Here is a 23,916-nt window from a genome sequence, read left to right as displayed (position 1 = left end):
CCAGATCCAGTAACAGCAGGCAATACACTGCTGAAAGAGATGGGAAACGCAAAAACCTCTGGCTTTATTTGGTGATTCATGGCATTTTCTCATGGAGTGTGTATTGTAGGCCTGTGCTGGAGAACCTAAAGGACAGACAAAACTTCACTCCCTCCAATCTCTACTGGTTGTTTTAATGCAAGACAGTATAAGCAGCGCCTCAAGTGATCATCCTTATTATTAATAAAAGAGGTTGCCTTTTTTGTGCCTCCTGAAGAATATTACTTCTTGCCCTCTACCATGGGCAGCTGTGAGATAGAATAATTCCCCTCGAGCTCCTGAGGCCACCCTCCTGTCACCTGGCAGAGTTGAGGCCAGAGCAGCTGTGCCTGCCTGGATCAGCACCTCCCCTCCTTTTCTGGAGGTACCTGCAAGAGCTTCAAGCTCAAGTGTGAGTTTCTTGTCACTCTGCAGCATTTTTGTTTATAGTAATAAAGTTATACAGCCTATAACTTTAAAAATGTAGCTTATATGCAAGATATGCTAAAACAAATTGTTAAAATGGGTTTTATTCATTCCAATGGCAAACTTTGTCTTGCTAAAGAGAAGTCCTGTGCTTTGAGCATATTAGCTTCGTGTGTAGCTGTCTCTGCTCTTCTGGTTTCATGTCATTAGTCAAATCTGATTTTCCCAGCCAATTTGGTCCTTAGACAAATTTCTCACTATATGATTAAAATTTTTTTTTAATAGAAAAGGTAGTAGTGGAAGACAAATATACTATCTGCTTTGAAACATGAAGAGATGGAATTAAAAGCTGCCGTTTTCCAGAGCAGGACAGAATTATTTCTACCCCTCGGCCTTCTGAAAGAAGGAAAATGAGTCTGTAGTTGCAAGAACAAAGAGCCATAACATTCTTAACCTTCTAGAAACTGTTAGAAAAAATTCAACGTGACCTCTGCCTGGGTGGGAAACAAGACTCCACAGGGAAGTCTTGTTTCCCATGGACGCAGCTGTCTTGTCTTCTGGTGCTGCTGAGGACTGCTGGGCAACTGGTTTGAGAGCTCAATCTGTGTAGAGTGTAACTGCATTAATTCCAGTATTGACCTGGGACCATATGAAATATATCTGGGCCATTATAATTGTTGGCTTCAAGCTAAAAAGGCAAATTTATTTCATTGATGTTAAAAATTTGCCTTGGTGCTAAAGCCATCAGGGCATAGAGCACTGGGGAGGGTCCAGTGCTAAAACCAGAGACTTGCTGTACACACAGCATTTCCTCTGAAAGGGTGAGTTTAATTAGGGTGTGGGGTGCCAGATCCTGAGATGTTAATTTAAGTATTTGTAATGCGTATGAAGTAATTCCAAAAGATCTTCAGTATTTTTGTGACCAAGTCTGTGGTAGCTTTATTATGGAGTGTTCCTGACTGCAAGCTAAGTCAGTCCAGGGAAAGTGTTCATAAGGTGTTCCTTTGATGTAGCCAATTGTTTTACTGGCACCTACAGTGCTAATTAATTCCAGCCTCATGAAATGGGGACTCCAGTCTCTCATCCCAAAGCAGGGAATTAGCCCTCAGCACAGCCTGTGCCTTTTGATTATTATATCTGCAACCACCTTTTTGTCAATAATGTAGCTTTGTAAGTAGAAAACCCCAATTAACAGTGGTTATCAGTGGCTGTTCCATACACAGACTTTAAATCCTGGCATTTGCAGAGGCAGCACATGGTCAGTACAGCCCAAGGGAATTCCTGTCGTGTTTGGAGTGTGATGGTTTCATGTTGTCAGATGTTAACAGTGCCAAAGAATTGCTGAGACAAAAGCTGACATGTGGGAGGGCCCCAGTAGTGTCCATATCTCAGAGTTCACCTGAGGCTTTGTTCCGTTTCTGTACTGTGTGTGTAAGATGAGAACACTGATCCATGGAGAGGCTTTTTTGGGAACAGTTTATATTGTCTTTAAAGCATTGATCAGGCTGATACTTGGAACACCCTACTTAAGGTCCAAATCAATTTCTTCTAGTCAGAGCAGTTCAGTGTGGATGGTCTTATTTCTGCATCTGAACAAGCTAATTATTTTGGGAACTCACTGAAGGGTGAAACCTAAAATATCAGGGAAGGCTGTGACAAGGTTGGACCTGGGTTAAAATGATGACTGTTACCAGATTTTCCTGCAGTTTTGTCAGAGCAGCTGAGCCTACACTGTGCTGCTCTAGTCCTTTAGCATGTTATTAAAGCTGCCTGGCTTCTCTTATTGAGTTGGATGCACTCTGGCACCAATATGTATTACGTATGAGTGCCTTATGTGTTTAAAAGGCAGAGTTCCTCTTGCCTGGAGGGAATGAATCCAACTGACTCAATACTTTTAAATCACATCTTTATAGGAGAGGAAATTCACCCTTTGGTTACATTATGGAAGAGAAACATTTTAACTGCAATCAGTCCTACAGGAAGAGTTTATCCTGTGTGTAAAGGTAATGCAGTTGGAGTGTGACTGTGGGTTTGAATGGAAAAACAGCCCTGACAAATAACCCCTTTTATAGACCTGATGCAGCTTCTTTGTAGCTACAATTCTGGATATAAAACTCCCATGTGAGAACAAAACCCCAGTGAAAAAAAATGGGACTTGCTGTGAAGCTGTGCCAGCCACCCTGTCACATCTTCCTTGGCGGCTGAGAATGGCCAGGGCTGTCCTGCTCATTTTTGTTATTTCTTTGCCCAGGCCTCCTGTTGAAGCCTCTGAAATGACACTCTTGTAACTGCAGACAGAAATTTGCAACATGTCAGCAGTGACCAGGCTTGAATTCCCAGAGAATAAAATGCTACTGAAACTTCCCACCACTTCCACTGCCCTTCAGCTCAAACCCAGAGGTGCTTTTGTTCCCTATTACCAACAATTCCAATTAGGGAGCAGAGCCCTCTCCTGTTGGAGGGGCCCCAACTCAGCTTTACCAAGGGCTATCCTGGTAAAGGCTTTCTGACTTTGGTCTTAATCCCATGTTCAACAAATGTTTGCAGCAAAATTCGAGTGAATTCCTGTTGTTAGATCTATTTGTCAGCATGGACAAATTGCTGGAGGGGTTAATTGTGAACATTTCTAATATAATTAATTATTGATTAGTGTTTGATAGGCTGAGGTTTTTTAAAAAAAGGAGAGAATATTATGAAGAAAACAAAAAGGGTTGGTGTCTTATATCATAGGAAAATCTTGGTAATTTGGGCATTAACTCCTAGTGGAGAATTTCACACTTCCTATCTTTTCTTCTCCATTTTTCTGCTTGTGACCTGAAATATAGATGTGAAACTCTTGCCAAATAACTTTTCAGGAGAAACCCATCCAGAGTAAGTGAGGAAGAGAGCTCTAGTGTTGAAGGTCTCATGTAATCATGTACCTTTTACAGCCAGACAACAACAGAGGGCAATAGATCTCTAGAAAAGATCGCGGCTGCAGAAGGGTTTCCAGTCGATCACGGTGATGGCGATTTCGGCAGCTCTTTGCACGGCCTCGCTGGGATCATCCAGACACCGCTGAAACGTGTCCCTGTGAGCCAGCAGCGTGTGGCGGCCCTCTGGCAGCTCAGCCAGCAGGGTGAGGGCTTTGATTGCATTCAAACGCGCTTTGCTGGTTTCCTCAGCAACCAGCATCAGTAAAGGTGGAATGGCTTCAGCACCCATGGCTGAGGATCTCCCTGAAAGGAAATAAACTGGCTTTGAAATGTGTAATGACATCTGATCATCATCCTCTTGGGCTGACACGTTCCATTCCCTGTCTGGCTGCAGCTCTGAACAGCCCTGGAGGTGCAGGGCACAGAGGCAGAACATGCTCTTCTTTCGGAGACCAAGGTTGGCTCCCAGCTGTTTATTTTTAAGGAAAAAAAATCTTTCATGGTTAACTTTATCTGCCTTGAACATTAGTATTTCATTTGCAACAAATTATCCAAAAATACATGAGGCACTAAATGATAGAATAAACTATGTTTTGGAGGGGGGTGAGGAGAGGAATTCGTTAGATGCCCTCCAGAACATCCTCCAGTCTTTCATCTTTAAAAACACTTCAAAGACCGAGATCCACTCCTGAGTTGTCTTTGGAAGCCCGAGGAAGGTTTGCAGAGGAGGACTGGAACACAACTGCTGTTATTGAGTCTTTTATGTCTAATTACTCATTCATCACACTGGAAATTTAGCAGTTAGTATTTTCTGTGTCATGTAAGTTACTTGGGAGAGCTACAGACCTTATTAATATTCATTGCTCTCCCAGCTGTGAGAGAGGAGCTGCCTCTAATCCCAGAGTGTATCCAGAGAGCAGCGCTCCTCTGCTGAGCACTGGTGACTCAGTGCAGCTCCAGGTTTCTGGATCTCTGTGTGGTCTGGACTTGAATGGAAAATGTTCCCCCTCTGGAGGGAAATGATGCAGGTGAGGTAGATAAATAACTTGTTGACCTACTTAGGGGAATGAAATGTGAAATATCCCGTTCCCGCTAGGCACTGTGACGGAGCAGCAGCAGTTGCTAAAGACAGCGATAAAGAAATGTCCCAATCTTAATTTCTTGACGAGCACTAACATTGTCAGAAACCGAGGACTTGGGGAGTGGGGGGCAAGTGTTTTGTTACTTAGTTGCCCTAGAATTGGATTTCCCCAGCAGAGCTGCCGTCTCTCACCCTGAGGTGTAACGAGAGCGAACATCAGCGCTCCCGTTGAGTTGACTTGGACTTCGGGCTGTGTGTCTTCCAGCAGCCTCAGCAGCACAGGAATCACCTCTTCTTCGCACACGGCGATTTTCCCCTCAGCATGAGAGCTGTGTAGAGAAGATGGTTAAACTCGAACTGTGCCTGCTGCCCGTGCAGCCCCCTCGGCCTCTGGCCACCCCGGGAGCCGCAGCCCTGTCCCGGTGCCACCAGCCCTGTCACGGCTGCTGCGCCCCTGGAGGGACCGTCCTGCCCCCCAGGCACCCGAGGGGATGGCTGTGCCTGTGGCTGCTGAACCCCCTGCTGATACAGGCCCGAGGACACCACACCGACCTGCCTGGACGAGCTTCACAATATTCCAGGTTATTTTTAGGTACTATCTGGATTTTTAAAAAAGCTTTCTATGATGCATTGGACCCCGATGGGCAGCTGCATGTAACAGGATGTGGGATTAAGGGTGTTGCTGGTCCTAATTGTAATAGAGTTACAAACCTGGCTGGCGAAGCCTCTAGAGATTTAAAAACTTGCTAAACCAGAGGGCTAAAATGAATTCTTCCCCCAGATCACTTTTCTCTCTTTCTATCCAGCCTCTCTAATGAGGAGAATATTTAATGCAGCCCAGCCATTGCAGGGACCTAGAACGTAGCTCATGTCCATATTTCAGTTACATTTTGCTTTCTTTCTATGACTGATGTTAATTATACTCTTTTATTCTAATACCTCTCTATTATAGAACATGAGGAAATGTGTAGTGCCAGTTGATATGTAAACTACATCAACTGCAGACCTTTTAAAATTAGACATTTGTCAAACACTTATTATATTTTCTGATTGCAGTGGAGTGGACTTAAGTTATTTCTTTCATCCATTCTCTGATACACAAATCTAATATAAAGATTGCTTTTTCTGATCACTGATGTATGTGGCAGCCTGTGGCAGAAAACTATTTCTATCTTCAATCACAGTGAAAGTTTCCAAGGATCTCTAATTTTCTGAGAGAGAGCACTTCTCCAAAAACTTAAGGGAGATTCTCCCTACCTCCATAGTGGTCAGAATCCTGTTTCTACAAGATTTTTCATGTAAGATTTTTTTCCTAGCAGGGCTGTACCAGGAAAAAAATCCTGATTCCACTGCCAATACTGAAAACAAACAGAAGGAGAAGGAATGACTGATGAGCATCTGCTCTCTTCAGTGATTTATAGCACTTAGGAATTTTTTAAGCCCATGTGCTTCATTTTGTTTTACCCATGTGTGCATTCAGGCTGATAGTACTTTACATGTGAAATGTGGCAGCTTCAGTGTGTAGTGGAACACAGCTGTAAATGAATGGCATTTATTTACTCCTGAATTGGTTCTGAATTTACTCCTGAATTTATTCCTGAAAGAATTAGTTTTTTTCTTGTACTTAAGCATTAGAGATATTTCTTTACCTGATTTCTAAGAGGACCCAGGCTGCTTTGCTCCTGATGGCTGTGGAGGGGTGTGAGAGCTTTTCTTTCAGCACAGTAACAGCACCAGCTGCCAGGGCTTCAGAAACCTCCACACGGAGGCAGTTGGAGAGTGTACCAAGGATTAGCTCCTGGATCTCATCCAACTCTGTCTTCAACTTCAGGACCAGTGGGGGAATCAAACCAGCCTGCAGGACACCACCAGCCCCTGCAGAGAGGACAGGAAGGAGCACGGGTGAGAGCTGAGTGCAGTTACTATTGCTACCTGCACCTGGAATTTCTTCAGAGGATCAATTCCATGTGGGAACTCATTTCCTTACACAGAAGTGGGATTGAGAGATGGAAACTGCTCCAACACTCCCCTGTTTATAAATGTCATCTCAGCATTGCTTCTTTGGGAAGCTTCTCCAAAACTCCTCTAAAGAAATTAATACCAAGTAATAATCAACATGACAATTGCTTTGATGTTCCCAGTTTCTCTGTAACATTTCTCCCAAAACTATCCTTGCAAGGAAAATATAGGAAACATACATACATTACAAAGTCACCTTCTATGCAGCCTTTCTAACTGTTCTCAACATGAACAAATGCCAAGAGAGACAGAGATGTTGGCCTTTAGAGCTCGTTCTTTTATTCTCATGGTGGTTTCTACTGGGGGGAAGTCAAGATTTTGGGAACTGTCAGCTTCCTCACACATTTCTTTGTAGTAGTTCTGTCAAGGCAAAAATTTAAATTCTGAACTTTCCAGCAGTCAGTACTCTTGCACTGGCTCCTAAAATATAATATCAAAGGCAGAGAGATCATAACTTGCCTGGCAAGTGATGTCTTTGCTCTGAGCAAGAGTCTGATTTGTACCATTTCTCACCCTTTACTAAGTCAACACTGCAACAGCAATGCCAGGGGAAAGCAGAATGTACTGTCCACGAGTAACTATGTGAAAACAAAATTCTCCAGCTTGTCTTGTTGCTAAGACTGATTCTTTGGTTGCTATGAGAAATGTGGCTCCTTTCAAAGTGATTCATATATGGTTAGATAAGGAAGTTTTGTGGTAAGAGTCATCAAGGTGTTTTCAAATGAATCTTTACAGCAGAGGCAAGTGGGAAAGACATTTTAATGACCCTTGGTAGTGCATAAGAGAAATCCCTCACCTTGATAATTGGGTGAAAACCAGGATTATAATCTAGAGGTTATTCTGTTGTACATATTTCTGAGGCTTTGCTAATACTGAATAACTTATGGTACTGACTTACTAGGATCCATGTTACAATGCCTTGGGGTGATATTACAGCTCTACTACCTGTGCTACATTTGGAGGTCAGTTTCTGTGAGAATTCAAATAAATAAGGAAAATCAATTCCAAGACAATTCACATTGAAGGCTAACAGCATTTTACAAACAAGGATTTCTCCTTGTGCCAGAAAGCCAAAGCAGGAAAGGAAAGTGAAATAATGTTCTTTGAAGGTGTGGCTCTGTGTGTCACTACACAGGGGAGTTGGTGCTTTCACTGTGAAAAAACCCAACCAACCCTATATTGTTCCCTGGAGGAAAAAAAGAAATTTGTCAAAGAGTAACTCCAGCCCATTTATACTGTTCCTGCAGAAGGATGTGATAAAGGACACCTGCACTATTGCTCTGCAAAGGACTCTGTTGGAGGGTCCCTGGGAAGGTTAGACAGCAGCAGGAATATGTCTGGGAATTCTTCGTGCCTTATGGAATGCCAAGCAGTAGGGAACCCACTCGTGAACTGCTCCCAAGGAAGCAGACTAATGCAGTTAAATCGTATCCAGAATTCCTTTAGCCACACTTCCCAACAGTCTTTGGAAATGGCCTGTGAAATAAAAGATTTTTCAAATGCAACTTTTAAAACTCCTCCCAAAGTTTTTCATGAAACAAACTGTGTGGCCTGAGTGCATGAAAATGGGATCCCCAGACTGCTCATAGTCACCATATGCACTTCTAAATTCTGGGTGGAAATCAGTACAGAATGTCAGTTTGGGAGGCACAGTTTTGGAGGAAGAGCAGTAAATCAGATGCAACAGCCTTAGGCTCACACTGCCTGTCACAAGCACCTGTGTGTAGCTTTAACTCACGTGGATCCCAATGTTCCTTGGGACAGTCCATAAGCAAACCCTTTTTGCACACTGCAGACACACTCCAGTTAGAGCCCAGACAAACCACTGCTTGATTTAACTTAACTTTCCATCTGTCTGAAACAACTGCTGCTGTAACATTCTCTCTATCTCCCTCAAGCTGGGAGATGTACTTGGCTCTTTCCTGTTTTTTGTACTTGCTTTCAAATACTTACTAGCCTTTTTTTAACCCATCATGTTAAATTTCATTTTCACTTTGCTGCAATTCCCTCTTTTTCAGGAACTTCCTTGCAAAGTTCTCTCAATTCTCTTGATCACTTCATCATCATACAGCCAGGTAGTATAACCAGCACTCAGGTTTCACTTCTTTCTGTCTGGGTGTTTCAATTATCTTTAATGTATTCCAGCAATACATTCACACAGCCAGGGCTGCTTTCACTTGCCTTTGGCTTTATTCCTTCCAGTTAATGTTTATTGACTTTCTTTGCCTCAGTCATCCCTCATTTATTGCACTTCTTGTCTTCTTTTGGTGCTGGCCTTTACTGTGGCACTGCAGTCCTGGGTGTGAAACCCAATGAAACCACTTTGTGTCTGTGTCCATAAGCTGCTGAGATAATGTATAATGTTGTCTAGAACAGCTTTGATTTTGTACAGCCATTAACCAGTTTTTATTCTGAGGCTACTGGTGCTCATTTTGTCTGAACACTTGGGATGTTTTAATGTTTGGTGTTTTTTTTTTTTTAATTGATTTTGTTTTACCGGGCTGGGTCTCTCTACCAGGAGCTTTCTTGTCTACTGTTTTTGTCAAGCTGTCTGAGCTCAAACGCTGTCGTGCTACGAGAGGGAGCTTCTCAGATATAAATATAGAAATAAAGATGAATTGTTTGACCTTGTCAAAACTCTCAGTGTGGTGAAGAGAAAGAGGGTGGAGGGGAAAGGCCATCAACAACAACAAAAAGAGACTACCTAACATTGAGACTGAAATTTCCATGTGGAAATTCGTCATGATTTTCCCAGGGGAACCACAGGTTGAAAGGTCTAGGGAGGGAAAAGGGAGGAGGCAAAATCAGTGGCAAGTTGTTTGGGAGTCACTTCTAAATGAGAGAGGTCTCAGATCCTTGGATCTTAGTGCGTGAGCAATACGAGGGGAAAGTAAGCTGGGGTTTTGAGTAGTCCTGTACTGAAAAATACAGTGGCACCCTCAGGATACAAACTTTTCATCCAAATGCTGCCCATTCAAAAGGGATTTGTCTATTGCAGAGAGTGTTCTAGATACCCTGGGCCCAGTGAAGAAGTTGGGAAAAATGTTTTCAAAATGCAAATAGTTGCATTTGCAGCTGCATAGTTAATGTCATTATTGATCTGTTTTTCTGAGAACTTGCAATCTTCCCTTGGGCTGCTTTTTATCTGAGCACTCATCTCTTCCTTCTCATAACTGTCTGGCCACTCTCATCCTCCCTTTCCTGATTTTTATTTCAAATAGGCCCAAAGAGGAGTTGCCATTTATTCTGTTCTCTCGATATGGCTGCAGGGCATGTAAACAAGTTAAATTTAGTAGAAGATGAAGGAGTTATTTACAGTACATAAGAACGGTGTTTTGTTTTGGTTTTCAATTCCATAAATCAAATCACATTGCAAAGCCTTTTCCTTAAAAATGCTGGTTTTCAACTCAAAATGATCTGGTCTGAAGCATGTGCCTCATGCATGGCCACAAAGCGATGACTGGTGTAATGGAACACAGAAAAATAATATGGAAACACAGATTGTCTGGAATATGAATCTTTGTTGGCACCTTGGATGTGTCTCTGCAAGGGTCACACAAGTATTTGAAATGCTCAGTAAAGGCATTTTTGCTTAGGAAGGGATGCACAGGAAAAGCAAAGCAGAGCCATGGGAAGGGAATCTTCTGCCTGGCATCACAGGTGATCCTGACTTAACTCCCAAGTTAAGTGATCCTGCCTAAACTCCCAGAGCAGCAGCTCTCTTGCTTGCCCTGCAATAGTTTATCAGCATTTCAGAGGGAAGAAAGGGTTTATTACTCTTGTGAGTGCCACCATACATCACAGACACTGGCTAACTGTGCTGGGTGATGCTTCCTTGGTGCCGAGAGTGACACTTTGAGTGACAGGATGAGCACAAGGGATGCTGCCCCTGCACACCTTCCTTAATGACTCCTTGCTCACTACTGTTTAAATGGAAAAAATATAATTTATTCTGGGAAGATCTCTGAGTCACCTGTCACGAGAGCACAGTTTATGAACCTTGTAGTAGCTTATTTAATGCTAAGATTCAGCATCTTGATTCTCAGTGCTTCCAGCATTATGGCTGTGTCAGGGAGCAGATTGAATATAATACTAGAAATACTAGAAAACTGGGCTGAACTTTCTGGTGAGTTTGGAGCAGGAGGCAGATCACATTCAATGAACTGCAGCTCACCAGCCTAGAACCCATCAGCTTCACCAAGACTCTACCTGAAGAGGATAATTCTCTTGACCTCTTCGAAAAGCAGAATATTTTGCTCTTCTTTGCAAGAATAGTTCTCTGTCTCTCCATGACAATCTAACAGGAACAAACAGCAGTGTCCCAAAGGATGGCTGTGCCTAGAGACAGAGGCTATCTCTTATCTGAAAGGACTGAGGGGTGGGAAGTCTCTGTTTACATGAACTGAAGAGCTACTGGGATATTGAGAGAACTGAGGAATACACTGCAGAGATTGGATCAGACTAGAAATAGTAAACAATTCTGTATCAAATCATTTCAAATGGAAGCATTGGCTGGAGGCATTAATCTTATGAGAGCCCTTAGGGATTCACCAGGTACAAAATCACAACCTCAACAGTAGCGTCTGCCAGATCTTAATTAAAAATACAAGAGCTTTATAAAACTTTATAAGCTTTATAAAAGCATTATGTGATCTGCTTTTGAAGCCACTGAGAATTTTTCCAATACTCAGGATTTTGGGAAGCTGTCTGAATAAAAGATATGACAGAAATGAAGGTTATAAAAATATTAAAAAGTCAGTAGTACCCTGCAGGGGGACATAATGTGGCTGCCTCTAGGGATGATTTAAAAACCCAAAATGTTTCCAGTATTAACAAGGAACAGGAAAGATTGGTCTGATAAACAAGAGGTTCCTAAGCCTCAGTAAAGAATGAAAGAGATTCCTGCATATCTTGTTTTTGTTTTCAGAAACTTTGCTTTGAGCATGTGCAATTGTAATATCAAAACACCACTGAAAAAAATTAGCATAGAAACTACACCTGATATATCTGCAATAGCTTCTCTGGTATAATTTAGAAATCCAAGAAACAGGCTACTTAAAAAAAAAAATTGTCATTTTGATAGTAATTAAGACTGCCTGTGACCACCGGCTTGAAAGGAGTGGGTTTAATTATTTAAATAATTAATGGCCAGTGAAAAGAGGAATAATATCTAAATAATTTTTAAAAATTAGTCTAGAGAACATATTTTACCATATCGCTAAAAACTCTGAGAATGAATTAGATAGAATAGACTTGTGTTTCACATAGAAATTATCTAAAATGAGAAATAAACCCCGTGTTCTGTTTTTGTACAAGAACTAGCTACAGTCCAAGACCAATAACTGACCAAGACCAGACCCCTCATTCTGACCGAGGGCAGTGTCAGATCCTTCAGCGGGAAATCCCCCAAAACAAAGATGGAAATAATTAAATGTGCTCTCTGTTGTGACAGCTCATAATCCAGCAACTGTGGATTGCTGGTCATTCATGTGGAATCTGAAAGCAGTCTCCACAATGAAAGCAACTTTTCCTTCTTTTACTGAGACTGAAACTTGTTATCATATACAAGAAAGCAAACGATCAAAATGAAGGTGAAGTAATTTTTTCCTTGCTCAAGTTGTTGATAGTCTGCCTGTAAGTTGCAGGAGAAGCTGTGCTATCTTCAGTGTTTTATTTACCCCTTCAGAATTCCAGGTGCTTGCACCTCCCTTTTAAATAAATTTCTAGAAGTTTTCTAAATTTTTAACCCTCACAGTCATCCTGTGTACCCAAATGTGTGAATGCATATGCACACACACAGCATGCCACTGATCTTCCATGCAGATTGATCACACAAACTGGGAAAATGCTTGGATTTTACTTCTCTGACAAAATATCTTTATCATTAAAAAAACCCCACAAAACAAACAAACAAACAAAAACAAAAAACAAAACCAAACAAAAACAACAACAACAACAAAAAAAAAAAAAAAAAAAAAAAAAAAAAAAAAAAAAACAAAGAAAAAATTTGTAAAAATTCACCCAGAGAGCTGGAGGTGTTTTTTTCTTGCTCTTTTAGATGAAGAAGGAAATGTCACCCTGAAATTTATTAATTTTCTCTACAGGGAAGACTTTGCCAAAATACATGGAGGAAGGAAAACAATCTGACATGTGCACTACTTGTGCCAAAGTCCTCAGATCAATGACTGTAGAGAAAATTAAAGCCTTAAGATACCTACTCCCAAAAAGCTGAGCCTCAGCCACTGAGGCTATCCCATTTCAGATTTTCCAAGTCAGAATTTGTCCTTTTTTTCTGCTGGTCAGTGATGGGCACGTGTAGTTCTAGGATGAGAATAGGAGGGAGCAGTGCAGCCCTTAACCATAAGAGCCTCTTGAATTTCAGCTTTCACAAGTACCCACTGGGACATAGAGTGTTCTCAGAAGGCAGTGGATTTACTGTGCCTGACAGAAAACATTCTGAAGAGAACCTGGACTGGCACATCCACAAACACTGACTTAAATCTTGGATTTTCTACTTTATACCAAGCACGTACATCAAGTGTTTCCAGCTCCTGTAGCAAGTTTCAGTCACAGAAAAATGGATGCTGTAAGGTGAACATGACATTATCAGTTCGACAAACATTCTTATGGTTATTACTTCCATTGTGGCAATTTTTAGAGATTCCTGTGGAGAAAGGTCTGCCTTGTCTCAGAGGTTTGTAAAGATGTGTGAGAGCTCATTTCCTCCAGAGATGATTGTCTGGCTGGCTGGGGTGGAAGGAGTGGCTGGGGAGGAGGGAGGCAAACATTTGTTTCAGACAAGCCAGTTGAACAGCTGAGAAACCATTCAGAGCCATTTTACACTAATAAAAAGATATTTTAAGTCCAAGTGTCTTGCAAGCCCCTAATGTGAGAGCAAGGCACAACTGCAAGTTTTCAGAACTTCTGCTGAGAAAATAGGTTGAAAGAAAAATAAATCCTCTTTTGGGGCAGAGTGCTAAATAATTAAAGCAAAATGAATGAAGTTCAAGAAACAGTTTTCTCAACTATCTTAAATTCCTATTCCTGGAAGTATACCTCTGCAACTGGAATTCTGCATTGCAAAATGGCATTACACAGCCAAGTGACCTTTAGAACATCCTGGTTATTTTTAAGGTTCACCTTCTATAACCAGTGAATTGTCCCCACACATGCTCAGACATTAATAACATATTTTTCAGTTTTGTTTCTTAGGAGAAATATGTCATTAAGATGGTGAAAGTATTCTCGGAACTTCCACAGTACAACGAAATGGCAATCCATCAGAAACAGAGGTATATGAATGAGAATGTTTCCTATAGAGATTTGATTATACTACTGTCAAACATTAAAAATGAGAGGCTTAAAGCAACCAAATATCTAGAATTAATTATGTGTCAGATTCTGAAGAATTTTGTCTTGAAAATTAACATAAACTTGCTTTGAAGATATGAATCATTGCACAGACTGAAAATTGAACAGACTGAAAGACTGCAAATAGTGGTAGAAGAAAACAGGAAGAACTTAACGGGAACATGAATTCAGTCTCATTGTGTAAGCACAGCTTTTTTGCATTTTCTCCATTGTTAGAAGGGCAGGAGATATGTGTTATGTGTTATATGATATATTATTTCAAAAATTACCTGATAGAAATTTCAAAGTAGGAACTGGAGAAATTGTAGTGCTGACAAATCCACTGCTTCTATTTACTGGTCAGGCCTGCTGGCAAAGCAGCAACAGGACAATTTTATCCTACAGTTCACACTGCTTCCACTGATGCCAAGATGAGCACAACTGACTGTGAGAACTGATAAAACCTCCTGAAAAGAAGAATACAGTGCTACAGGTGGCTGAAATCCTTTTCTGCTTCAGATGCTCTGGCTTGGCAATTTTGTTTGGAATGAGAGCAGAAGAAACACATCTTGATTGGAACCACAGGCCCAGATGGCTGCACGACATGAGTGGAGCTGGGTGGAACAGCAGATTGAGCCTCCCCTCTCCACTCAGACTGCTACTTGCAGATTCCATGTTTTCCATGGGAAGCCATGTTCTTTAGGAAAACTGCTTTCTGTACTCAATGAAAATTGCATTCTGTTCAGACTGAGCTCTACAATAGTGCTTTCCAGTGTCTTTTAGCCTGTATTTTATTTCAAGCAGTGAAAAATTAAAAAACCCTAATTGAATACAAGCCTGCCAAGGTGTGGGCTGCTTTTAGGATGATTTGTTTTTTAAAGTACCTCCACAGTAAATGTTGGGCACAACAGCAAATGAAGCTGTTACTTAACCTGAACTAAAATATTAGGTCTAGCTTCTGTAAACATGCCAGATTAAGCATAGGCACTTCAACAGTACTACTTATGTGCTTATCTATTAGAACATTATATACAGAGGATTCAAAACTCTGTTAAACAGAAACAGAGAACACACTTTGTGTGTCTACTTTGTACTTTCTATAAGTGGGCTGGTAAATAGATGGAAAACTCTCAGAGTTTATGTAGATGCAAAACCAGCTGTGGGCCTGACATTGAATAAGTGGACAATTATCTAAACCAATTACTTAGTCCTGACTGCAATACTACAAATTTTTAAAGAACTGGACTGGCATTTGAAGTCCCCATAGTAAAGCTACCTGGATGTTCCCAGCTCTTCTTCTATAGCTTCCCAGAGTTACTTTTGTGTCCTCAAAAAAAAATTGTCTGTTTTTATTTTTTTAATTACCAAATAATTTCTGGTAATCAGACACAAGGAGGTCATAGAACAGATCAATAACAGTGCCTTATGAAATTGTAGTTATATGTGATTCTTACATGAAGTGGAATTATTTTTCACAAGAAAATGTGAAGTCCAATTATAACTTGTTTTTCTAAGTATCTATTAAATGATATATAATCCTTCTGAGGGCCCAATTTGGTACTTCTTCATCTGGTAGGAACATAAGTGGCAAAATGAAATATATTTGAAATCAGTACATTTCTTTTTGTTTGTTATTACAAAAAATTTTTAAACCCCCACTAAATGCCTACTGATGTCCTCAAGTGGGAGAGATCTACTTCCAAGCCACTCTTCAGTGAATATTTAATCGCTCTTATGAAGTGCAAAACTCCCAACCAGGAAGATTTCAGGAGGGAAGAGGGTACCCTAAGAACAACCAACAACCTGTTGCTCAGACCCCTTTAACAGAAGATCTGAAGCTGGTACAATTTGTTTTAAAAGCTATGGTTTCAAAAAATTCCTGGCACTCTTTAATTGAATCTCCTGGTGCAATTCCCAAAGATTTTTGTATTTTGATCTCAAGTGATTTTTTCTGTTCAACCCTCATGGATCCTTTGTAGTATACTTTACTAAGTGATCTCCAGTTTGGTTTAATGTTTGAAGGGTTTTGTTTTGGTTTTTCCCCCATTCCTTTGCCCTTAAGAGTGAAAAATGAACAAAGAATACTTTAATTCACCCTTTTTTAAAATAACATAATAATGTAGTCTTGAAGGATGGGCTCTTTACAAAGAACTATGTTCCTTTATCTTGTTTCACAGTATCACTGTAGCTTTCTTCCCACTGAGGCTCTGAAGGAATAGGAGTGCATGGATCCATCCCTAAGCTTAGGATAAGCAAGGACTGCTGTGGAAAGTTTACTGCACAGGAAAGCCAAGGTATCTTCCAGGGCTCTGGGAGAGCAGCTCTCCTCCAGCTGCTGGATTTAGTGTTTGTTTTCCTCAACTTGGCTTCAGTAGCAACTGCTGATGCAGCAGCTGAAACAATGAGCTGCACACATAGTAGGTACATAATAGAACCGTGAAGGAAGGGGTGTAAAGCACTCAACATTTGTAGGGTTTGGTTGTTGTTTTCTTTTTAAAGTTCTTTTTTAGTTGATTGTGATATTAGATGTAATGCATTGTCTGGGTTCACATTCTCAAATGTCTCTCATGATTTGATCTCATAGAAAGAGTAAACTGCTGATATTAAGCAAAACCCTCAGTCACCTGAAGGGTGAGAGAAGATAAAAGGGTGAAATCCTGGTAGAAAGTGAATTTTCATCCTAAATGATGAAGCCAAATGAGGTCAGGATGATACCACCTGATAGAAGGTGCATTCATGATTTTTTCCCCACCATCTCACAGTCACTGATACAAAGCAACAATATATCAGATAGATATAAATATCAGATCCCAATCATCTGTACATGATGCTATTTTAAACTTTTCCACGTGAGAAAAATGGTTAAAAATAAAAATACAGTCCTTTTATGCTCCTTTAAATGTTCTGTTCAGTTCTTCATGCTGAGAGAATCACAGACCTGTCTATAAATATCTAACCCAGATCTACAATTGCTTGTTAAAAAGAGAGTGTTTGGTAGAAGATTGAATGAAATACAAAATGTCTTTTATTGTATTTTTATTAGAGACCAGATGTGGCCTCTCAATTTACCCTCTATCATTTGGAGATGTACATTCACCAAGAACATTGCATGTGTGCATATAAATATTTTCACGTTGTCATGGTATAATAAAGGGTAATTGATTAGAAAAATCCCTATGGGACTTTCCACTTAAGAGCACTTTTTTGTTTTAGCACGATTGTCTTCAAAATAAACATGTAAGAGGGCATCTATTTCGATTGATCCAGCAGAAAGCAGCAGTAAACAGGCAAGGCTTTGGCTTTAGGTTAATGAATAGCACTGGCAAGTTAAATGAAACTCGTGCAGCCAACGAGCCCAGGAGGTCGTGTCTCGGATGCTGCACCTCAGCAGTCAAACGCTGCTTCCTCCAAATGCAAGCCTGCTCTGGTGGGGCAGAAATGGTGACCTCGCCGACACAGAAGAGTAAAGGGAAATCCAGTCAGATCGCACAGGTCCTTAAAATGACTCTTTGCATTTCCACACAAACTATCCACTTTCTATAGTTATTTCTGTGCAATCAGTCTGTTTACGGAGTCCTGGGCTAAGGACCTGGATTTCTGCGCTGTTTGACTTTGGCTTTTAATCACCTGTCCAGGCTATTTGGAGACTTATTTCTCTAAATTCCTGTGGGAGCTTAGCTACATGTAATGCAATCAATCCATGCTGAAAGGCCCTAATTGAGGATTTCTGGATGCAGGACAAGGCAAAACTGAAGAAAACTTAGACATATCTGCTGAGGCATTTTTCAGGCAAGTTGGTTTTTAACTGTGCCATTAATCAACAGCAAGCTCCCATATGGTGGTGTTGAAATAATAGCCCCCAAACTTCTCAGACCTGTCCCATTACTCAGGTACTGCATGTCTGTAATTCCTTCACTGCCAACATTTGATGTATGCTCTGGTGCCTCTCCCAAAGCTGGAGGAAAGCAGGTGTTCTGTCACAGCAATGCAAAATGCCTAAAGCTGCTCTCTCTGTAGACAGCATGCGAATGATGATCATCCTAGCCAGGATGATGGTGGTTGGTGCTCTGCTTCTGCCACAGTTGGTTAGTGTGTGGAAGATGCCTTTTCTCACATATCAAGTACTAGGCTAAAGATACATGTAATGTGACAGTTTCTATAGTAACTACTTTTTCTTTATGGAATTGCAGATTAAACCTGTACACCTTGTTATTGTTCTTCTATCCTATTATCTAGACTACTCAGTTACCACAGATACTTTTTTTATTCTATTCCCTTGCCAACATAACTATATCAGGGATTTATGCACTTGTAAGTAAAGAGTATATATGAAAAACAAAACACTTACAAGTTTTTAATTGACCACTATCTATAAATGCACTGAGATGTTTGTGCATGTATATTGAAAGCTAAAATTTCAAAACAAGACTGTAGAAATATTTTTATTAAAGCAGGTCAAAATTATAATTGGAATATTATTGTTTTTCTGGGAGAGCAGTGCAAGTTATGTACATGACATTTATTTTTAAACAAATTTTACTAGAACAAATTTGCCATTCTAGATGTACTGGCAAACTATTCTAATGTGAATGACAACTAAGATTCCTTATTATAGGAAAATTTTCTCAATATGGCTTACTGATTTTTACATGGAATTATTTCATTATTATAATTCATCAATGCTACAGCTCTGCTGATAATATCACTAGTGGAAGTGATATCATTTACAGGAATCAGATGCTTTCTGCTTTGTATTATGTGGGAAAAAATGCCTGCATCCCGTCTGTGTGTGAGTCTCTATTGCTATCTCCAGCAGAAGTGTATCAGTTACAAATCAAGCTTATAAAATTAGCAGTGTAGGGAGAAATCAGCTACTTGATCAGGGCTGCAGATTCAACAATGCAACTAGTATTGTAGCCAAAAGGAAAAAGACACTAGGAAAAATGTAAAATATGAATTGGGTAAATCCATTAATGAGATAAAATAAAATGATACTCATCGTTAATTAAAAAAAAAAAAAAAGCTGTAGTAAATTACACATACAGAAATGCAAAAGGCAGAAGGGGAAAATCAGAAAAAAAAAATCCATCCAGTACTGAGCAGCTGAGTGACGGTAGAAGCGGAAAGCAAACAGCAGATAAATTCCGTGTAACTAAAGAAACTGTTTTTTCTCCCTTTACCCTTGACCGTATCCTTCCAACATGTATGCGAGTGGTTCGCCCTAAAACACGCATTGTGAAATCAATGCTAGAACTGCTGCCGCTGCCAGAGCCGGGCACCGCTCTGCTGCAGCGAACATGGACCCGCGGAGCGGCCCCGGGCGCGGATGCAGTTGTGCAGAGGCAGAGCCCGCGGCACGTCCGTAGCCGCGCATTATGTAACGCGCGAGTGCGGCGGAGCGTACGAGCCGGGAAAGAGCCACGAACCCCTCGCCAACACCCAGCTCCTTCTGCGCCGCGGCGGGGCGGGGGCTCCGGGGGCTGCGGGCCCGGCCGCCCCCCGGGCGGGAGCCGGAGCGGAGCCGGAGCGGAGCCGCCCGCCGGCCGCGCCGCCGCCCCGCCCGCGGTACCCCCGCCGTTGGCGTGGAAACGGGCCGGCGGCTCCGGCTCCTCCTCCAGCGCCAGCCCCGCGCTCCCCCTGCCCGGCTCCCCGGCGAGAGCGCGGAGCACCTCCCTGTCTCCCGCGGGGGGCCGCCGGACAAGTGCTCCCGCGGCCGCCTTTAGAACAGCCTGGGCTTTTACGGTTGTGTTTTCTAGGGAGAAGATGGGAAAGGGCAGGTTCCTGCTTCTGCTGGGGCTGCGGGGCTAGTCCCTGCAGTCGCGGTGTGTCTGCTCGGCAAATCACAGATGCTGATGTGAAAAAGGGCCAAAGCAGGGGAGAGGCGTCAGTGGATGCGAGCGTTTGTACTGATGGATTGAGGAGGTGGAGGCTGCCTGCCTGGTGCTGGAGAGGTGAGTGCAATATTCCGCATTTCCTTCTCTCTTAAATCAGTTCAGTGATGAACATTTCCAAAATAAATTTTAAAAAAAAGCACTTTTATAGCAAGAAGGAAAAGATGTCATTTTGAAACAATAAGCTGTGCTTCTGCTGGATAAAAAATCTGAGTGTCACTGTGAGGTAGGAACATTTTGCTGTGTGTAGACAAAAAATAGTAAGGGAGGCAGGCTGCTGATACAGTGAAAATGACCTTCTCAAGGGATACCGGCCTTCTATTAGCTACTGCTTCAGCTTGGGCCCTTCTTCTAAAAATTAAGTGGTCTCCGTTTCCTAGCCTGAATCGTAACCCGTTAATAGCCAATACCTGAGCCTTAATAAGATCTGTTGTGTTCCCTTAATGATTCAGAAAGATAATCCATTAGATTCTGCCTGTTGGGAGAAGAACCTCCACGCTATGTAGCACCTCCTCCCAGGGAAATGCAGCCTGGATAGCATTCTATCGGAAAAGACTCCTGCTGCCAAATTTCTGTAATAAGTCGTCCTGGTAGCAGTCTCATGTGCTCGTTGGAAGGATGTGTGGCTCTGCAGAGCCTGGATGCGTTCCCTCTCCGTGTGTGCCCATGCATGTGAAGGAATGAGGAGGGTTCATATTAATCTGCACCTGTGGACGGCTCCCATCTGCACTTGTGAACCACAAGTTTTTTCGTATCTTTGCATTTGCATTTTGGGTGAGTGCTTCATACACAGAACCCCCAAGCCTTCAATGTTAGCTGAGACAAATAGATGTCAGTTTAATTTCTGCTCGTAGAACTGATCTTATCTGCTTTTAGCTGTTTCACTGTAGAAGCCGTTTAATGTGTGTTCTTACAGTATTTATTCTGCAAGATACTGACCTATCTCAACATTTTCCTGGGAAGATTTGAGAAAAAAAAAAATCACTGGATTTCCCTCCAGCATTTCTACATATTTGTTTATATCCATTTTCTGATAGCCTGACACCCACAAATTGATTTGTATTTGGGCTCAGTATTTCGCGCCATTGTGGGTCACACCCTTCGGGTGGCCATCAACATTTCATCTATAAAGGTTACAACATCAGGTCAGGAGCTGTGAATACCTACTTGTGGATCCCAAAGGGGCAAAAAATGAGTGTGTATTTTGGACTTAGGAGAAATTTTGTATGGCTTTATAGATATAGACGTTGGAAGTCCGAGCTGATGCCTTAGGTGCTGTTATAGGCAGAAATCCTCACTTTTCTTCAACAGGCACAGATTTGACAGCTGAACAGACACAGCTCTGCAGAACAGAGAGTGTTTTGCCATTAATGTGGCTGTCTCCATCAAAGCATTTGTTTGGAAGCTATCATGCAAAGAGCACAGATCCCTGCCCTTGGATTAAGGACATTATCAGAGGAGAGGCCTATGTGTATAGAAGGATGAAGATCCAGTCTTCAAGAAGCCAGTGACAGGTGTAATCAAAAGAAAACCTCTTAGTTATAAGGCATACTTAGGAGAAAAACTCATGCTGTCTTTTGTTACCAAAGCACTGATTGCATTTTCAGAGAAGAAACCCCTTCTGTGTACATATGTATGCTCATAAGGAAGAAAAGCTGATTAATTCTGTGCAAGGCATGGACATTTCACTGTGACAATGGACCTTACAGAGAGGAATAAACTCCGAGTGCTACATAAAGAATGCTACACCTCTGGCTGAGATTATGTGCTTGTCACTCCACAGGCCACTGGTGAGAAGAGTTGAGTAAGTCTTCTGCAGGTACTACCTTGAATTTTGTAAGCCTTCAGAACAGTTTCATGTTTCAGTTGCAGACCTTGGTTTTTAATTTACCGTTGATAATCTAAAAATAACCAGTCAGGTAGCTCTGAAGGACTGAAGTAAAAGTGTTCTGGTTGTCTCAGTTCTGACTATGCACTGATGGAACAAGGTGTGTTAAATTTTAAGAAGTGTAGATGGAAATAGATATTTGTCCCTTCTTAAGGAATCTACCTGCTAAGCAGTGGGGGAGGGCATAAGGATAACAGAAAATTCAGTAGGTAATAAAAGCTCAAATCCTTAAATGGTGAAGTCAGCTCTTCCTCTCCAGCTTAAGCAGATAAGGATTTTGACAGCAGCCTTGCTTGGTACACAGGGGTGAGGCAATATAAGGGAACGATGCCTTTTTCTCTCTCCCCCTCCATGAATTAAAGAAAAATACTTTCAATTCCTTTGGGTTAAATCACAGTAATCCCACTTATTTCAGAAGAGATTCTTCAGATTTATGTAACTGAAAATGAGCGTTGAATCTGACTATCTCTGCTACAGCTCTGGTCCTGCTTTCACAGGAGTCACTGGAGGTTTTGTCATTCATTTCAGCTGGAGAGAGCCCAGTACACACAGTTTCACTGATCAGGTTCTCCCTTGCCTTTGGGAACAATGCTGAACAGTTTTGTAGTTGGTTTCAGTGAGGTCACAGGTTCAATGACAAATTCAGTAAACTAATTCATAAATTTTCAGTTACTTGAATCATGCTTTTTTACTGAGAAAATGGGAGTATTATTCCCATGTTAAGGTTGAGAGTACCCACCCTCAGCAATAACAGTTTCTATACAAGCAATCAACTCTTTTCTTTTTCCTAAGAGAAAACTTATTCAAAGGCCCTTAAAAATCATAATCTTGGCCTATGTGCACAAAATCATATTTATACTTAGAGAGAATTGTCCTATTTTTATTTAAAAAGAAGGCTAAATTTTGTTCTTTGTGATCCCCAAGGTATCCAGAATTAATCCACATCCATTACTAGTTACAACAGATTCCCTTCACTTACTTGAGAGGTTAATTTGACTTATATTTGGTATGTTATATTCAAAGTTCACATTTTTATTAAGCTTTCTGGAATTCAAGAGTGATAATTAGGAAGTCCAAATTTCAACTATTATATTGAGGAAAGAATAATCCCAAGAAAAACGATACTGTTCCAAAGCAACCAAAATCGATTATCTTCACAAAGTTCCCAGACAATTCAAGGTATGTGGAATAGACAAGATGACAGAGAAGGGCTAAATACAGTTTGATTAATTCATTATTGCATCAGGAGTTGATACATATTAACAATTTAAGTTGTCTTAGCTTTCAAGTGGAATCAAGGACAGAATTTTACCCTTGACATGACGGCCACAGAGAAAATACTATTCTCTGAACTGTTGCTTTTCCTTAACACTGAAGGGCACTGGTGGAGTTGGATGGAAGGAACAGATTGGTGATGGGGCCATCTCTTCCATCCTACCCAGACTTCAAATATCAGTTACTACTAAATACATTTAAACTCACAACTAACAAAACACATGGCAAAAATTCAGAAGACAACAGCTCTGGGTTTTTGTTTTTTTTTTGTTTTTTTTTTTTACTTCTTCAGCTCAGAGCATTTTCTGTGGTTCAGCAGAAGCTCGACTCTACTCAGAATCCCATTTTATTATTTAGTATTGGACACCCAGTGAATCATTAGGGAACACGGTTTTACCCAAGAAATTCTATTTGCCTTTTGTTTTCTCTTTAAGCCCCTTATACCAGAGAGTTGTTTCTTCTCTGGATTCCTAAGCCATCACATCAAAAAGACAAATGTGATAACACTTCCACATGATTCTACATTGCAGAAATAACCTGTTGGATTACCAGTGAACACCTTGGCCAACAGAAAATCTTAAAGAGGCAAATCAAAAAATTCTAAGTATTTGTTTTGCTCACACACATCAAGAATAATGACTGGAAATTAAATAATAATTTCATAGGAACTACAATTGGTTAACCTGTTATTTTTACAGTGGATTTATGAAATAGTAATTGCCTGGACTTGGCAGTTGGAAGGAATTATTCTCATCACTTTCAGATGTCCATAACATGGACATGTACGTACAGAGTAGTTGTTGAGCTTCCCTTTTAGCTGGTGGAAGAAAAAGAGATTTCTCCATTGGAGTTACCCAGACTAGTTTCTGACTACCATGTTAGTGTGAGATTGAGCTGACCTCTGGAAATGACAGCTCCTCTCCGCTGCTTCTGAGGGAAGCACTGTGTGAGTAGCTCTGAGATAGCCACCTACATGCAGATGCTAAATCTGCACAGATGAATCCCACTCTTACTGGCTATAATGTAATGTTTAACCAAGATTTAGTAATTAAT

The 23,916-nt window shown here is 41.1% G+C and overlaps 2 protein-coding genes across 2 annotated transcripts in view; one reads left to right on the top strand and one right to left on the bottom strand.

The window, feature by feature from the left end:
• Positions 1–3,340: 3,340 nt before the first annotated feature.
• RSPH14 (radial spoke head 14 homolog) overlaps positions 3,341–23,916 on the bottom strand; it is a 71,688-nt gene continuing 51,112 nt past the window's right edge. The window contains exons 4-6 of the mRNA XM_038152603.1: positions 6,090–6,315; positions 4,633–4,769; positions 3,341–3,662 (exon numbers count right to left, since the gene is read on the bottom strand). Coding sequence (XP_038008531.1) covers positions 3,403–3,662; positions 4,633–4,769; positions 6,090–6,315 — 623 coding nt within the window. The 3' untranslated portion in view covers positions 3,341–3,402. The remainder of the gene's footprint in view (positions 3,663–4,632; positions 4,770–6,089; positions 6,316–23,916) is intronic.
• Positions 19,055–23,916, top strand: part of GNAZ (G protein subunit alpha z) — a 50,322-nt gene continuing 45,460 nt past the window's right edge. Inside the window, exon 1 of the mRNA XM_038152602.1 lies at positions 19,055–19,760. The gene's annotated coding sequence lies outside the window, so the exon portion shown is untranslated. The remainder of the gene's footprint in view (positions 19,761–23,916) is intronic.

The sequence above is a fragment of the Motacilla alba genome, chromosome 15 (genome assembly GCF_015832195.1).
Source record: "Motacilla alba alba isolate MOTALB_02 chromosome 15, Motacilla_alba_V1.0_pri, whole genome shotgun sequence".
Classification (NCBI taxonomy): Eukaryota; Metazoa; Chordata; class Aves; order Passeriformes; family Motacillidae; genus Motacilla; species Motacilla alba.
This window is presented reverse-complemented; position numbering and strand designations above follow the sequence as displayed.